This window comes from Misgurnus anguillicaudatus, chromosome 23 (assembly GCF_027580225.2).
Source record: "Misgurnus anguillicaudatus chromosome 23, ASM2758022v2, whole genome shotgun sequence".
NCBI classification, from domain to species: Eukaryota; Metazoa; Chordata; class Actinopteri; order Cypriniformes; family Cobitidae; genus Misgurnus; species Misgurnus anguillicaudatus.
In genome coordinates, this window is record NC_073359.2 from 10,299,612 (window position 1) to 10,318,515 (window position 18,904).

Genomic DNA, 18,904 nt, shown 5'->3' on the forward strand with positions numbered 1-18,904 from the left:
CAAAGAAGGCACAATGAATACAATATATTTTTTTAACTTCTGGCACAGAGTGTGTAATTCTACGTTAATATGTTCAGTTGAATTCAGTACATTATTTTATTTTTAAATTGAATTAATTGAACTGTAAAGTAACTCGGATTACTTTTTTAAAAAATTAACTCAAATATGAATGTGTACATTTATAAAGTAATGCGTTACTTTACTTGTTACTTCAGAAAAGTAATATTATTACGTAATGCATTACTCCCAACACTTTGTAAAAACATGCCTGTATGAAATATGTATCTAGAAAGATCGCTATCAACCAATTCAGCACCATCGCCATGGACAGCACCTGCTAATGTCTTGCGTAAGAAAGGTATCATAGCACGCAATGAGACAACGTTATCGGAAAACGCAGCCCTGATTATAAATGTAACAGGTGTTATGAGGTTTTAAGTATCTCTATCTCTCTCCACTTCCCATTTAGACTCACACTTTTTGAAAGTGCGACACTGTAATATTGTATGGTTTTGTATGATTTACTGAATTCTGCACGCAACATGACGTAAATAAGTGCGACAAAACTCACATATCATATGATTTTAGATTTTTTTTTATGTTTACCACAGCATTCCGATTGTACACGACTTTAGAAATAAATATACACAATAATGTATACTGGTTGTGATCCTGAAGCGAAAGTAGGAACAGATCCATCCTTTAGGAACAGACGTTTTACAAATCCAGCCTTGAACTCTGTTTAGGACAAGAGCAGAAATAGTTTCTGGTTACAGTGCAGATGACTTGCATTGCAACTGTTTATTGCATAAACTGTAATCCACTTTATTCTTTCAGACATACTGAAATCAATTACTCCACAATACTGTTTGCAAACAGACTTGGGCTAGTTAACAAATCAGGTCTCGTTGGTAACAGTAAGTGGGCACTATAAGCAGCCAGTGGGCGGACATTATCAAATGAACGTGTCCACATAATCAGGTCACGGAAATAACTGTAAAACTGTTTTTATGTAAGATTGGATTTTACAAGATGTAATGGCCTAGGTGAAACAATTATCATTCAGTACCAAGGGGTAACCTTCCGATCTCTCTGATGAAGCCAATACGGAAGTGACTTAAACTGCAATTCATCAACTGGCCGCTAGAGGCAGGCTCCAAAAGGGAGTCAATTCCCATATACCCCCATGTTAAAGGTTCTCTAAGCAAATTCACGTGTTTTAGACCATAAAACATTTTTTGTTACATACAGCAAACATCTCCTTAGGGCTGCACGATAATGAGAAAATATGCGATATGCGATAGTTCTGTTGGTGGGTGCGATGGCGATATGCCTTGCGATATGTCTTACTTAGAGAAATTATTTTTTATTTGCTTTTATTTTAGCATTTAGATATGCAATGAAATAAAGAGGTAATGCATATTCTAAAGATGTAATTAAATTATGCTATACATGTGACAAAAAAATAGTAATGTGTGACAATAAAGCAGTACTTTGATTTATTGAATATTTATATTAATTTCATAAATCCAACTACTCCAAACTCTATTTCCTTTCTCTTTGACATGAACAAAGCTGAATGAACTTGTGAATATGACCCCCTTTAAAGGGATTTATTAACATTGTGAGAGGTGTAGAAAGACTAACTTTATACAATAAAATGTATAATATATTAATGATAGACAATGCAGGTCTAAAGATTATAAAGTTGATGTGTAGGAGCAGTAAAATTGCCTCTCTTTCTATTCCTCTGTTGCAGATTAAAAGAGCTTAATCCCTCATTACTTTAGATTCAAAAGTATACTCTATATAAAGTATGTAGATTCAGCATGACGTGATGTTTGACAGTTTGAGCTGCTCGTTCAGTACAATGGGCTTGGCATTAACATTGGTTATTTGCTACCATCTTTGTAGCAAACATATAAAAAGACGGTTCATTGATAATAATACTATAAACATGGGAGAAAGAAAGTGCACCGCGTGGCCGTCACTTTATATAAACAACAGTCAGTTTTCATCGCCATAGAAACCGGAGGCACGCTTGAGACTGCACATGCGCTATAGCACGTTAGCGCTGACTGACTCTTCACGGCCGTCTCTGATCGACTTGGGTTTAAACAGACCCGGTACCTGAAGTAATTAAAATGGGACCGACTCGGACCCGACTGACCTTTCAAAATGTAGACTCGTGTCCTTCCGTGAAGACCCCTATTGGATACAACTGTGATCAAGTTCAGGAACATGGAAGGAAACAATGTGACACTGAGCTTTGCGTCGCACCTTATCCATCGAGAAACAGAAAGCACGCGAACGCACAGCGAACTCATCAGCAAAGACACGACCTGCTCGCACGCATAATGTCATTATCACGGCCAGAAAAAAAAAATGTTGATGCTAAATATACCTGGACAGTTGTTAATATACGTGAGAGAGCCGCCCAAGTACAGTAAGTGTGTGGGAATCACCTTCTGATCGGTGTAATTTGGACGATCTAAGCATGCAACACTCAAATGATAGACACGTAAAATAAATGCAAGTTATCGCAGCTCCCTGCGATATGCATATCGCATACACAATTATCGCGATGGCGATACATTTTCGATATATCGTGCAGCCCTACATCTCCTCACTATCTGCTTCCTTCCTGTCCGCTGATCAAACTGTAAAAAACGCGATCTCTGTAGACAGCCCAGCCTCCACAAACTGCAATAATAACAAACTGGCCAAACCTACACCAGAAACCATAACAAAGTGTTCTAACCAATAAACGACAAGAAGGATTTGGGGGTTGGGTTTGGGCGCGTTCATGAAAGCACGGAAGGGAGGGGGAGGAGTTAACTACGCTCAGTTTGTTTGAAAACACATTTCAAAAATCAACACACAGATTCGCTTAGAGAACCTTTAAAATAGCCAACTTTACAGTAGAAAATAATATGTTTACAGCCTGGTACAAAAATAGTATTTGGTCTGTACAGCGGCAGCCATGTTTGCCCTTCATGACAACTGTGAGGGGGTGAATTTTTTTGTTTAAATTATACTTAGCTTTAAAGTTCTGCATAATTAAGGGCGTGGCCACTTGAGTGAGGGGTGAACAGCCACTGCGGTCATAAGAATCGAGCTAGGCGGGCGTGGTTTCAGCAACCAGTCACCTCAGCTTCACCCACGTCCCGCCTCTTTACCCATGATTTTCGTATATACGCGAGTGATGCACGATGACGCGATGGCAGACAACGCCTACTTTAAGCTTCAAAAACGATCTTCGGAAACCAATGGGTGACGTCACGGACACTACGTCCATCTTCTTTAACAGTCTATGGTCAGTACAAGCGCAATTAACACTGCTGGATTTATTCTTCATGATAATGTGGATCTAACATCTTATATGGGGTCAAATCAAGTTTATTTGTGCGTACGCACCTTTATAAATGAGGCCCCTGGGTCGCCTAGCCAGTAATGGAGAACGCTCTGCTGGACAAACAAGTACTTTCACAATTTACAAGAATGTTATCTGTGTTATATGTTCTGTAAAAAAAACATCTGCCACAGGCTTATATTGGCCGATAAAATCAGCAAACCAAAAAATCGGTCAGGCTCTACTTCTGATAAGAGACTGCAGCTGTGAAATTATAAAAATGCGCTGCAGTACTTTAGAAACATCACCGATATATAAGTTGATACACATATACAGGAAAATCTTCAGTTGAATTGAATCATAGTCAGTGATATGCTTTCAAACCATATGCTTTCAGCACCAGTAAATTGAACATCCATCAAAATACCACACACTTAACTAAAACTGACCTCCAATATGTTAGGTGATAAACCAGGTAAAACAGCCATAAAACATCATTTAAACACTAGAACATAGTAAGTTTCCCATTAAATAAACTCACATCACATGTGCCTAAAAAAGATATCGGCTCACCATCTGACAATAAAGAAATACAGCAGACTGTGGCTAGTTGTCACAGAGAGAGTGTCATAAAGAGTTCACCTCACCTCAGGAGTTTAACTTATATAATTACTTGATATGTTTTATAAATCTTTATAAATTTCAGCATTAAAATCATTTTGCCAAAACCATTTTTGGTAAACAATGGAACATAATACCACACTGGCACACATAAGACAACAAATATAAAGAATGAATAGAACAGAAAATTTTATATTAATGAGATCATAAGATGTTTTTCATTAATAAGGTAAAGTCGAGTTGTCACATATTCTCATGTTGTCATATTGTTAATAATTATACATTTATAATCAAAAACACTATTTTAGATAATCTGTATTTTCTGTTTAATGAGGTTTGTTTTGGATAATAATTTTACTGTTGCTTAGTCGTTAAATATGCCATTATATAAGTTACTAATACAGTTTAATTGCAATCAAGTGTTCATTTAAATGCATTATTAAAAACATCAAGATGTCAGTCAGTGTGACAACTTCCCAAGTTAAAAACTATAAGGCAAAATAAAATTAATGTGAAAATGCTACAGTAAATAGCTTTTCTTGTTTGTGAAGTATGTATTTCTACAGAAACTGAAAATAAGCGTCTTCTCCTTACCTGCAGGTGTTTGAATGACGCTGTGATCTGCGTCATGTGAAGCGTGAGGCACCGCGAGACGCAGCGCGAGCTATCAATCTTCTCCAAGGTTTCCGCATCTTCAGTCCTGCGAGCATAACTCGGCTTCAACATACAGCAAAGCAAAAAACAGCAAACTTTCCTCATGAACATCATTTTCAGCACTGCTCGTCGAGTTCACGTGTGGTGTTCTGTGTGTTTGAGAGCCGCACGTGTGTTTGAGATGCGCGCGCTCAGACACGCCCCCTCTCTCGGTCCCTCGCACACACACGTGTCATCTAAGGCAAATTTGATAATTTGCAGTGTGTCCCATCTGTAAATTTAAATCACACTGTACCCATTGACTTCCATAGTAGGAAAAACAAATAGTGAAACGTTGATGCCCAAAATCTAAGTATTTATTTAATATCTCATTTTGTGTTTAACAGAATAAAGAAACCCATACAGGTTTAGAACAATATGTGGATGTATAAATTAATACTCTTCATTTTGGGTGAGAGATTTTATTTCCTAGAATTTTTTTTACATTTTTTAGGATGATAGAAAATTAGAAATAATTACTTTAGATGGGTTTTCATATGCAGAGTCGCGTATTATTGGCATATTACGTACGATTACGTGACTGTTTAATTTTAATTAAAAAGCTCCTGTTGTTCATTGATACCTACGCGCAGAGCTATAATAAGCACTTTAATATCCCAAATATAACCAAGATTTATTGTTCTACTAGTGCCATCGTGTGGTTGAATTAAGTATAGCTGTTACAGAGTCAACCACCCCATACTTCAAAGTTTGAAGTCATTTATTCTCTGAATTTAGATCCACCTCTAAACAAACATCCTGAAACTTGTTTGTAGCTGGCAGGTTTGTACTGTTTTCGTGGTTGGCACTAAACTTTGCTAGAAGCCTGGTGTTCATGAACAGGATTTAAATATGAATACATGTTATACTGCTTTAAAAATGAATATTATGACTCAATTTGAATAATATCTACAGGTTCTCAACTTAGCCGAATGCATTACACACAGAGATATATGAGGTCACATATTGATCACCTTGTTAATCTTTATCGAGCCTGATTCCAAAGTCACATTTATCTTTCTATATAAACAGATCTAGGCTGCATACGTTTAACTGGTTATCTTGTGCAAGAAAGTGATCACCGTTAGAAAGTAAGATGTTGATTTGGATTATTCTGACCACAAACCTTTTGTGTGTCTTGGGGACCAATTTAATGCATATTCCCTGTGACGACAAGGTCGTGGAGAAGTTATCCCGCCTGGCCACCACGTACATAAATGAGGACAGACAAACAGGTTACAAATTTGCCCTTAATAGAATCACAAACGTCCAGGCACATCCACAGGTTGGTAAGCAGTTTTTATTACCAGTGGGAAGGCAACTAAAGATCCACTTAAATCATTATGGATTATTAATAACGTGAAGCATTTTATAATTTCAGAGACAGAACAATTGTGATATCTGTTCATTTTAAAGAGTCTGCTGCATTGTTGTGCTCTAGGGTCCAGCTGGAAAGGTCTATTATCTGGATTTAGATGTCCTGGAGACCAAGTGCCATGTCCTTAGTCCAAAATCATGGAAAAAGTGTGCTATAAGACCTTTCATGGAAACGGTAAGACTTCAGCTGCTTGCTGCTGACAGTAAAAATGTTTCTTACTACTAAACAGGAAATAAATATCTGTTTACAGCATGGAAATGTTGTGCACTCATATACCTCTAAGATCCTAATATAAACTCTTTAGGTGCAAAGGTGTACTTTTTGAAAGGTGACAACTAGGACCATTTTGTGATGTTTTTTTAGATCTGGATCAAGTTTTAACCAGAACTATTGGTAGCTCGCCCCTCAATCGGAACTTCTTTTTGTTTGTAAAAATGTTTAAAGGGATTCTGATTTAAAGGTGCCAAAGGATGCATTAAAAATGTTAAATTGATTTTTGATATTTACATAGAAGGTATGTAACTTTATTAAGTGCAAAAATTATCCAGGGGATAGGATTTGTCCTTTAAATTAAATGGTCTATTTTTGCCCTATTTGGAAGGGTCATGAATAATAATATTGAGCTCTGCTCTGATTCCTCTGCTCTGCGGCTCATGCCAGCAGCTCACATTAGTAAACAGACCTTATGTTTGAACCTGTATCAGACGAAAATACAGATTTCGAGGAACAATTCATTTCTAAGTGGTAAGTTTGTGTTTTTTCAGTATGGACCTGCAAAACGTAACTGTAAAGTGAATAGTAGAACTTCAGCCTAAACTCTAGCATATAGCATTAATTAGCATGTAGCGCTAACTCAGCAGTTACAATTCTGTTTTTAGCATTTGAGCAACTTTGTAATTAATTTAATGTGTAATTTAAAGGTGGGCTGCATGATTGTTGAAAAACACTTGGGCCACGTACCAAAACACACTTGTAGCCAATCAGCAGTAAGGGGTGTGTCTACTAACCGACATCGTTGCCTGGGTTGTGTATGTGTAAGGCGGGTCTATCAAAAGAAGGTCCAGATTCTATTGGGGTAGGGGCATGTTTGTTTAGGTGATTTCAAATATCAACATTGGCTTTAGGAGATCATGCACCTCGCACTTAATGTTGGGGCGTACGTTTTGAGTTATGTTGTTATGTTGAGATTGACCTGTCTTCCAGCAGTCTTTTGTGTGCATGAGGTTTACATAAAAATGAGGAAACAAACACGTTTGAGGCTCACGATATGTCATTAGCTCTTATTATTAATCTATGCCTAGATAAATACATTTTCGTATTCTATGACACCTTTAATGTCATAAATGTTTATGAAGTATATTTGTGAAAGTGCAGTTTTTCATGATAAACAAACATGATAAGTGCTTAACTGCAAAATCTCTGAATATGTCCATGGTTAGACACTTAACAAAAGGTTTGAACTTGTTTGCAGCATTGATTTGCGTTTTTTGTGTTGTAGCAAATCTCTGGAAACTGCAACACCACAATACTGCACACAACTGAGGGGTTTTCCTATCTATACACCTATGACTGCACACTGGTTCCAGGTCAGTTATTTATTCCTATTTCTGATGGGAACATTTTTTGAGAGTTTATATTTTTAGTCACAAAAAGAGTTCAGTGAATACTTTTTTTGAAAATATGCTCAGCTGATCTCCGGGTCTGGCGCTAGCACTTTTAGCATAGATTAACGCAATCCATTGAATATGATTAGACCATTAGCATCGTGCTAAAAATAACTAAAGAGTTTAAATATTTTTCCTAATTAAAACTTGACTCTTCTGTAGTTACTGAGACCGACAGAAAATTAAAAGTTGCAATTTTCTAGGCAGATATGGCGTAATAATCAAGGACTTTGCTGATGTAACATGGCTGCACCAGGCGTAATGATTTTAGGCGTAATGATTTTACGCACTGCCTTGGTTACCACAAACCGTTCGTGGACCCCATTCACTTAGGAAAAAAGAATACTATAGAAGCAAATGGGGTCCACGAACGGTTTGGTTACAAACATTTCTCAGGATATCTTCTTTTGTGTTCATCGGAATAAAAGAAATGTACAGGTTTGTAACGGCATAAGAGTGAGTAAATGATGACAGAATTTTTATTTCTGGGTGAACTATCTCATTAAAATCCGGTAGACTTCAATAACAACAAAGTCCTTCTAAGTAGTTTTTAATACCAAGCAAAATAAATAATAATTAAATTACCTTAGTTCAAATAGCTATCACCCATTAGACTGAGCTAACATGACTGTGTAAAATGAATGTACAGTATACAATGTAAGCTACAGATCCTGAAATTCTTGCCTGGCTGCCAAATACCACATTGGAGATCCATGCTCACTGTCTCCCCTTGTCTTTTAAAAAATGAAACATTTTTGAAACAAAATGAAACAAGGTATTTGTTCCAGAGGTCAGTCTAGTCACTAGCCAGACCGATAAACAAGCACAGACTGAAAGTTAACTTGGGGCCAGGCGAGTAACTGTGGCAACATGCGTGAGTCCGATGAAACCGTCTATAAAGGCATCAATCCTACAGTATATAACCCATCATATAGTCATATAACCCATGTTAATTGTAGGTCATCTTATAGTGCCGTATCCTACTCACCATGCACCATGTTGTGACCCACGTTTTTTTCTCTTTCTCAAGATCCTCCAGAGAAGTTACAGTTGACGTGTCCGGATTGTCCTTTGCTATTGCCAGTAGACAGTGAATCAGCCATCTCAACTGCTCGAATGACCCTCCTTAAATACAACAGACAAAGTACACTTCCAGTCAGCTTTACTGTGGACACAATTACCAGAGCCTCACATCAGAGTTACAATAGACATCAAACTAAAACAGTTTTACAATATATCATACTATTTAAAGGGGCAGTGTGTAAATTTTAGCAACATCTAGTGGTGAGGTTGCGAATTGCAGCCAACGGCTCAGTCCACTGCTCACCTCTTGCTTTGAAATACATAGAGAAGCTACGGTAGCCACCACCGGACAAACATGTTATTGTTGGAGACAACTTAATAAAAAAGTTTGTCCGTTAACGGCTTCTGTAGAAACATGGCTGCACAAAATGGCGGCTTCCATGTAAGGGGACCATCAGTGTATGTAGATAAAAACGTCTCATTCTAATGTAATAAACACATAACGGTTCATTTTGAAAGGTCTTTATACACCCCTGATAATATAGTTTTTTATATTATTTAGCATTTCTGTCAAGAGATCCTTCTAAAAATTACACACTGCACCTTTAAAGATAGACTATGAGGCTGTATAGTATGTTGTTCCAATTATAACACAGAGATGTATGTATTCAGGGACACACGTTTAGTGTGCAGATATTAAAGCCAAAGTTCACATATTATTTTTTGGTGGTGGTATATGATAGATGTATACTTTAGGTTCCGGTTGAGCTGAATTTGATGCCTCTCTGTCCAAGCTGAGAATTATCTTGGGGAGAAGGTAATAAAATAATATTAATAAAATAATAAAAGGTAACATATTTAATATTTTCTCCCACAGAGATCACCTGTCTCTGCAAGCTTTGTGGAGTACACTATTCAGGAATGCTCCAACGCACCATTTTCTGAGGTTCTGTGTGAGCCAGGACACAAAGAAAAAGAGGTGGGTTCCACTCATTCTGTCATTGCTTTTAAAAGAACACGCCCACATTTTGGGAATTAAGCTTATTCACTCTATCCCCCAGAGTTAGATAAGTGCATACATACCTTTCTTATCTCCGTGCGTGTTGTAACTCTGTCTAACGCAGCTTCGCTAGCTTAGCTTAGCACAAAGACTGGAAGTGAATGGCTCCAGATAGCAAACTGCTCCCAATAAGTGACAAAATAACGTGAACATTTTCCTATTTATGTGTTGTGATTAGAATAGTCACACTGTGTACAAATAACAAGGTCATATGAGACACAGACATCTTTTAACAGTATACATACTGGGAACTATATTCTCAGAAGGCGAAGCACTGCTACTGGGTGGAGTGATTTGCTTGCAGCACCCGAGAAGCCCAAGGCGGCGTAATAATAAAGGACTTTGCTGCTGTAACATGGCTGCAGGAGGTGCAATGATATTACGCAGTGTCCGAAAATAGTCCCCTACCATTGAAAGTTACTTAGGGGACTATTTTCAGGCACTGCGTAATATCACTACGCCTCCTGCAGTCACGTTACGGCAGCAAAGTCCTTGATTATTACGCCAGAATGAGAGTATAGTTCCCAGCCATATCTGCATAGAAAATCACAACCTCCAATTCTCTGTCCGTCCCAGTACACGATGTAACCACAGAAGAGTTAAGTTTTAAATAGGAAAAATATCCAAACTCTTTGGTTGTTTTTTAGTGCAATGCTTATGGTCTAATCAGATTCAATGAATTATGCTAAGCTATGCTAAAAGTGGTTGCGCCAGACCCGGAGATCAGCTGAATGGATTTCAAAAAAAGGTAAAAATCAAATGTTTAACTCTGAAAAATAAGCATATTTTCTAAAAAAGTGGCGTGTCCCTTTAACCCAGGAGCTGCGTGTCATAGCTGCGTGTGTATGGTTCTTCGTCTGCAGCACATATTGAGTTTCTGCACGAGAGTGCCCTCTGGCGTTTGGATGTAGCGGCATTTCACCGTAATTCATTGAGAAGCACAGCAAGCATCATTGGCCGATATATCGTTGCACCGCTAGAATAATTCATTTGTAAATTATTCACACATTGGTCAAATGTGCTACACACGTTACCCAAAGTTTGTTTGTTCACTGTCTGCAGAAATTGCACAGTACATATTACAACACCCGTTAAAATAGCAAAGAGGAAAAATAAGCCCATTCCAGTAACAACACATGATTTAAACTGCAAGTATTCTATTAGTAGTAAATAGTAAGAGAGTTAATGAGAGTTTTACAGAGTTTCATTTGTTAAAGATGCAGTGTGTAAATTTAAGCGGCATCTAGTGGTGAGGTGCTGGTGAATTGCAATCAATGGCTCAATCCACTGCTTACCCCTCATTTTTTAATCACATAGAGAAGCTACGGTAGCCGCCACCAGACAAAAATGTAATCGGAGACAACTTAGTTAAAAAAAGTTTGTCCATTAAGAGTTTCTTTAGAAACATGGCGACACAAAATGGCGACTTCCATGTAAGGGGACCCTCGGTATGTAGATAAAAATGTTTCATTCTAAGGTAATAAACACATAACGGTTCATTATGAAAGGTCTTTATACACCCCTGATAATATAGTTTTGTATATTATTTTGCATTTCTGTCAAGAGAGCCTTCTTAAAATTACACACTGCACCTTTAATCAAGGCTGCAGCTTAATCTGGTACCACAATCGTTTCCTGTTGAGGGAACTAATGTTTGTCTTTTTTTTTCATTTTAGCCCGTTGGTTTCTGTGTTGGGTCGGTTCTTGGCACTGATCACAGCCAGCAAGATGTGAAGGTGTCCTGCGAAATATTTCGGCCACAGGTACACTTAATATTCTTATTTGTCAGGCTTTGTAAAGTGACATCTTTCTAGTTCTGGAAAAGCTTAAAGCTCGATGACTAATGCCTGGGACACACTGGACGATTTTTACATCTTAAATGATTTTGAATCCATGGGTGACCACATGTAGGGACAGTTTGAAGTGATTTTTAGCAACATAATCCTCAGAACATACACACTGGATGATTCAACCAGACTGCGAGGTCACACACGTGATTACTGTAGCAACGATTTCAAAATGACGCGAGATCCTACATAAATGCGAGATCAAACGTGACTTGAGAAAAACAAATGTTGTGCTAGTTCTTGTCATAGATATGTATAAAGGCTAGATGTCTCGCCCGCGCTGCTGGCCAATTGAGTGGAACGTCCGCATTTGGCGGCCATCTTACCACAGGCAGCTCGCTCACTCGTAGCATTGTGTTTTAATGGTGCAGGTACTTTTATATGACCATAACTTGCTTAATTTTCTACCGATTTTCAAATGGTTTGGTTTATTATAAACATCGAAGATGTACCTATGACACGGCATAGCCTACTTGTACAAAAAACGAATTTTGATGAAACATGTAAAAGCATCCAGAATTATAGCCACGTTAATAACGTTTGTAAGAAACCAAACCGTTTGAAAATTGGTAGAAAATTGATCAAGTTATGGTCATTTAAAAGTACATGCATCATTACAACACAATGCTACGAGTGAGCGAGCTGCCTGTGGTAAAGATGGCCGCCAGGTGATGACGTTAGAGAACACATCTAGCCTTTATACATATCTATGGTTCTTGCATGAGACATGCACGTGACGTTACCTTCGGCAAAAATGACTGCGGTTACGCCCACTGAGTGGCAAAAGCTGAACGGCAGAATTTGTGTACAGCGTGTCTTCTGAAATGAAACAATACGTTTGTACATTAATTTTTGACTTTTTCGGCCACAGGTGAATGTGGTCAACCCAACGCAGCATAAGCAGACGTTAACCACGCTTTCCAAGACTTCAACCCATGAGATTCATACTCCTCATATCCCTGCACCCCCACTCCAGGATGTCAAACCAGAAACACCTCAGCTAGCTGACCCTGTGTATCAGGCTGTCCCCGCTGAACCCAGACTACAGCAGGTGTCGAGTGCCACCCTCACCACCTCTTCCAGCGAATCAAATGAGTCTGCTGAGACTGGCTCAGACTCATCCGAGGAAATGGAAGGATCTGTACGCATTGCTAAACCTCCACTAAACTTCCGTTACGTGCAGCACCGCCAGAGGCGGCAGACGACCACAGACACCACACCCCTTCATTTACCAACGTTCTTCAGCGTTTTTCCCAGTATTCCTTCCCCTTTTCGATCATGCCCAGGGGTCTCTCGCTACACCACTGTGTAAAGGGGTTACAAATAATGAGCACTCTGAAATTGAGCTCAAAGACAAATGCTGGAAAAAAATTTCAGATATGTCAATTACAAGCTCTAATCCAATTTTTTTGCACTTGTTTTGTACTAGTGGTGCAGGAATGACAAAATACAGTTTCAATTAAATACAACATAGACATTTAAGGATGAGTATATCTATGCCTGATAATTCATTTTAAGACAGGATTATTTAATTTGTATCGTATTAACTGTACTATATTGGCTTATAGTATTGCATTATTGACATTTATAAGATTACGTGTTGTCGAACGATTTGACATGTTTGACATACACTAAAAGTAGATGTGATGTAGCATATCTGACATAAGAAGTGGCATAACATTAGACGTAACATATTATTAATGTTAACAGATTATTAACAGGTTTTAATCATTCTCTAAGGTGGTGAACTTATTTTCTGGTGATCTGATCTTATAGAGCAACATTTTTACTTTTTAATTCTGGGATATGAACTATTATATTTGTCATATTTTACCAAGGTATAAATACCTAAAGAACTACAAGTGGTGTTATGCATTTCAAATGTCATATGAGAAAATCCAGCTATTGTAACTTTGTGATTGTTTCAATATCATTCAGTTGTTCTCAATTAAATTGAGTCGCATACAGTGCCGTACAATGGATTTATGCTTATGCAAACTAACTCTTTGATTAACACCATATTTAATTTTTTGTTTAAAGGGACACTCCACTTTTTTGGAAAATATGCTCATTTTCCAGCTCCCCTAGAGTTAAACATTTGATTTTTACAGTTTTGGAATCCATTCAGCTGATCTCTGCTTCTGGCGCTGCCACTTTTGGCATGGCTTGGCGTGATCCATTGAATCTGATTGGACCATTAGCATCGCTTTCGATATTTTTCCTATTTAAAACTTGACTCTTCTGTAGTTGCATCATGTACCAAGACCGATGGAAAATCACAACTTTTAATTTTCTGCCGGTCTTAGTACACGATGTGACTACAGGGGAGTCGAGTTTTAAATAGGAAAAATATTTAAACTCTTTTGTTATTTTTTAGCGCGATGCTGGTGGTCTAATCAGATTCAGTGGATTGTGCTGAGCTTTGCTAATAGTGGTACCGCCACTTACTTAAAAAAAATCCCCTTGGATCTAAACAGTTTACAGTTTCAATGCAGTTTAAAATTGCAGTTTCAAAGGGCTCTAAACAATCCCAAACAAGGCATAAAGGTCTCATCTAGCAAAACGATTGTCATTTTCGTCAAGAAAATAAGAAATATGCACTTTTACACAACTTTTCATCTTGCCAGCCTGTCAAAAATTTACAGTAGTCAAAGGGATTTCAATCCAGTGGATTTATTAATTACAAACGTAATTCAATTTAAATCAATCTTAACACCCCGACTACAAATTATTTAAAGAGTAACTAAACCCTAAACCAACTTTTTTTAGTTAAAGATCTGTAAGAATTATGCTTTATTAGCGCTGTTCATTCATTTTAGTAAGTTTTTTGACATTTGTATATAAAGTGTTTCAATACTACAATATATGGTGTAAAAACGTCTGAGTGCTGCCCTCTTCAGGTTGAACGGTGGCCACTGCAGTTGAATTTTCCTATTGGATGCTGGGTCCAAAAAGTAACTCGGGACGTAAGCAGATTCAAGCTCACCACGCCCTTGTTACGATCTCACTACACACTTAAGTTCGTCCACTCTATCTCCGTTGGGATCTGCACACTTTTCTTGATTTTTTCAAATATTGCCAGTGGGTGGAGTCAAGCTCTGACCAGGGGTTTAGTTACGCTTTTACAATTCTTAAAATAATGCAAATTAACAAAAAATAAACTAATTATTACTTTGAGCTTTGCCAATGAATAACACCAAAAGATTTTCAACAGAGGTCACTCTTCCCCTGTGGTCTCTTAACTAAGCAGACGGTGGTAGCACTCCTGTCGTCCACCCGCTCGGTCTTGAATTCTGCAACCACACCTTTATCTTACTCTCAACTTCAAAATCAGAAGGACTTGGTTGAAAGGAGAGTTGTCTTATAGCCTTTGAAAAGCCAAAAAAGGCATACGCCAAAAAATAATAAGATTTATAAAACAAAGGAATGTTCCCTTAATAAATCACAGATCACCTTCAAGTGTGTGTACATGAATCATCCTTAAGTTAGATCCCACCCTGCAGACCAATTCTCCCATTAAGTTTTTTTTTAAAGATCACAACCTTTGCGTGGGAACTGGCGTACGCAGGTTTCCAGCTCTGTTTATGCGTACAAACTCTTTATAAATGAGACCCCTCGTCTCTTGCAGAGAATAGCTGAAACTTCCCTTAAAGGAACAGTATGTAAGAAATTGATATCAATTAATCATAAAATGGCCCTGATATGTCACTAGACATTAAGAAATAATTTTCATTTCAAATACTTATATCACTCACAACAGTGGTCCGGCCAGGTTATTGTCATTCAAAAAGTGAAGTTGCAGCCCTCAACTGACGTTTATGTTGTCGTTTTGTGTATTGGCCACCAGTTATGTGATTGCAGTACCAGTTTTAGCCACAAGTTTTGTGATTGCAATACCAGTTTTGGCCACAATCCTACATACTGTTCCTTTAATACACCTGCATGAAAGTTAATTCTGTCTAGGAAGACCTTGATTAGCTGGATCAGGTGTGTTTGAGAAACCGGCTCTCCAGAAGCAGGATTGGACACCGCTGTCCTAGTGACAACTTGGGCTTTACGCCCACCGATGGTTTCTTGATAGGCTGTCTAACAGGAAGGAAAATACCAAGATATTACAAAATGTCACATACAGTTCATAATGTAAGATTTTTATACAATACTGATAATATAGTTATGTAGATAATATTGCATTTCTGTCATTAGATCCTTCTAAAGTTGCACACTGCACCTTTAACTGCTAATTCTGTATAGAACTGGGAGACCACAAACGGTTGATATATGATTCTCATTCGCAGTACTGAATTAATGGAAAGTTGTAATAACGTATTGTGGTGATACATTGCATTACCTTTAACTTCTCATAACAAGACCAAGGGGGCGGAAACCGTTATGGCGTTGCCATGGACACTTATTAGACCATTCAAGCATTTAAAGTGACACTCCACTTTTTCTAAAAAATATGGTCATTTTCCAGCTTCCCCAGAGTTAAACATTTGATTTTTAACTTTTTGAGATCCATTCAGCTGATCTCCGGGTCTGGCGCTAGCACTTTTAGCATAGCTTAGCATAATCCATTAAATTTGATTAGACCATTAGCATCGCACCTAAAAAAAATAACCAAAGAGTTACAATATTTTTCTGCTTAAAACTTGACTCTTCTGTAGTTACATTATGTACTAAGACCGACAGAAAATTAAAAGTGACTAGGAACTATACTCTCATTCTGGTGTAATAATCAAGGACTTTGCTGATGTAACATGGCTGCAGGAGGCGCAATAATATTACGCACTGACCGAAAATAGTCCCTTTCCATTGAAAGTTACTTAGAGGACTATTTTTGGGCACTACGTAATATCATTGCGCCTCCTGCAGCCATGTTACATGTCTTAGTACACTGTGTTTAATATAAATTAATAATCTAAAATAATAATCAACATACATTACCACATGAAGAGCATTCATTAACGTTTGTGTCCGGCAGGGACAGAAATGTCTCATCAGTGCTGACAGAAACATTGATCTGTTGTTCTGTGAAAGCAAAGAGATAAGGTAACCTTGCTCTCAAAACCAGTCATACATATTGAACTTGCTTTATTCAGCAGAAACTGTTTGCTAAACTATGATAAACAGAGCTTTGCTTGTGTCCCAGGGGTTATTAACTTTACCTAATTCTTAGATTAGGGTACTACCATGCTACTAATACTAATTCTGCATTATATAGGGGAGAGCAAGGACAAAAGTACAATTGTTCAGAAAAACTTACAAGTGTGGTCTATCAATACTAGGTGAAATTTTGAACAAATGTAAAACAACTTCAGTATAATTTCACTTTGAACATAAATTGCACATTATTACTTTTAACCCCGACCACAGTGGTTTTCAAACTGGGGGGCGCGAGATGGTGCCAGGGGGGCCCCAATTTTATGACATTTTATAATTTATCATGAATTCTGTGTAATTAAACCTAAAAAATAATGAGCCAACTAACCAACAGCACTACTAGATATAATGTTATATGTTTTGTTTAATTAAAATATTACATTTTAAAACTGTTTTTGTCATAAATTTTCGTTCGGGGGGCCGCGAAAAAATGCACTGTACACAAGGGGGGCCGCACGCTGAAAAAGTTTGGGAACCACTGAAGTAACACAACAGAACAAGATAGATTTTTGTGTTAGACTTGTTTTTACTAAATATACATGACTATGCAATTTTGTTCTGGCCCAGCTACGGCCCACACAGCCAGTTTTTCCTCGACCCACATATAACAAAGAATGATAGCCCTACAGTGGCCCAGATCTGGATTACAGACAATGGCCACACATGGGTCACAATTGGCCCAAGTCTGAGCCAATTTATAGCCCATAAATGGCCCAGACCTGGGCCAGGACAAGTTCTAACATTGATACCAATTCTCAGCTATAGTTAAAGAGCACCTATTTCATTGCTAAAAATTTTTAATTTTTTATATTTGATATAAAACAGTGTGTTCGCGGGGTTTATGGTTAAAAAACACATTATTTTTCACATACCGCACATTTTTGTTGCTCCAGATATCGCTGCCTTCCTCAAATGCTCTGATTTTGTACAAAGCTCATCGTGTCCCCGATTGGCCAGCTTACTAGTACGTTGTGATTGGACTGAATACCTCTGACGTCAGCCGGAAATGTGACGCTCCTTACCATGTTTTGAAGATTCGCTCACAATCCAATGCTTATAGGAATTAATACCGTCTTATCAATACAAGCTGAATCTAGGGTGGCCATTCGTGACAGTTTCGCCGGACATGTCCGAACATGTTTTCGGGTTCGTTCTCCAGAAGTCGCGTTGCTCGACCACATACGTCCTCGAGGTTCTCACATTTCAGTTAAAATACATTAGAAAATTAAGATTTATTTATTTTAAGACATACAATCATTGTAGTTTCATTCTTACCTTGAAATGTAACGGTTGCTTTTCTGAAATGAAACCTGAAATATTAAACCTTGATGACGTATATGCGGTCGACCAACGCGACTTCCGGAGAACGAACCCGAAAACATGTCCGGCGGAACTGGCACGAATGGCCACCCTAGTTGAATCTGATCCAGAAAATGTAGATGACCAAGCTGATCGATCAACTTTACTAGCACGGCTTAGGCAGAACATAACCGATTGGTAAGGTAAGGATTGCTAAAACATTAAAACCATGTCTGCATTTGTGATCGTAGAAACTACAAACAACAAGCATTGCTCTGCACTGCACAAAACTTGCGTTTAAATCATGGTTACGTCAGTAGTAAATTCTTTAAATATGAAAACAATACTTACAGGCTGTATTTCAGAAGCGGGCGTGAATGTGAACAATATGATTTTTCTGCAGGGATTTTATATAGTTTGGTAGATTGGCCACACTGGAAACCTTCCAAATGTTAAACCAAATTCATTTCATGTTTACCACCCCAACAGAACAAATCTGTTTCTGTTTAACAAAGTTTTGTAATTTTGCCTTCTAAATGATGCAACTTCAGTTTGAAAAGGGAATGTTACCTTCACTCCATTCAGTGAGGACAACACTGTATTGATCTGTTTAACTGTCAGCAAGGGCGCAGTTTTGATTTTGACATTGGTGGGGACGCAAATAATGTCTTAATATTAAAGATGCCATAGAATGAAAAATTTACCTAGGCATAGATGAATAATAGGAGCTCTGTACATGGTTAAGACATATCATGAGCCTCAAACGCGTTTGTTTCCTCATTTTTATGTAAACCTCGTGCATACAAA

General features: G+C 37.9%; 2 protein-coding genes across 4 annotated transcripts in view; one reads left to right on the forward strand and one right to left on the reverse strand.

Annotated features, from left to right (window-relative positions):
• Positions 1-4,839, reverse strand: part of anos1b (anosmin 1b) — an 89,824-nt gene extending 84,985 nt beyond the window's left edge. For both annotated transcript variants that reach the window (XM_055218222.2, XM_073861314.1), the window contains exon 1: positions 4,568-4,839. In XM_055218222.2, coding sequence (XP_055074197.2) covers positions 4,568-4,741 — 174 coding nt within the window. In that variant the 5' untranslated portion in view covers positions 4,742-4,839. The remainder of the gene's footprint in view (positions 1-4,567) is intronic.
• An 845-nt stretch (positions 4,840-5,684) lies between these two features.
• LOC129454047 (fetuin-B) lies at positions 5,685-13,605 on the forward strand. 2 transcript variants are annotated; one of them, XM_073861734.1, is made up of 8 exons: positions 5,685-5,951; positions 6,108-6,218; positions 7,543-7,630; positions 8,739-8,902; positions 9,606-9,710; positions 11,468-11,554; positions 12,510-12,954; positions 13,016-13,605. In XM_073861734.1, the coding sequence occupies exons 1-7, from the start codon at positions 5,763-5,765 to the stop codon at positions 12,948-12,950; spliced, it is 1,185 nt and encodes a 394-aa protein (XP_073717835.1). In that variant the 5' UTR covers positions 5,685-5,762; the 3' UTR covers positions 12,951-12,954; positions 13,016-13,605. The 2 variants fall into 2 exon arrangements, with proteins under 2 accessions (XP_073717835.1, XP_073717834.1); XM_073861733.1 differs by having other exon boundaries at positions 5,686-5,951; positions 12,510-13,605.
• The last annotated feature ends 5,299 nt before the right edge of the window (positions 13,606-18,904 follow it).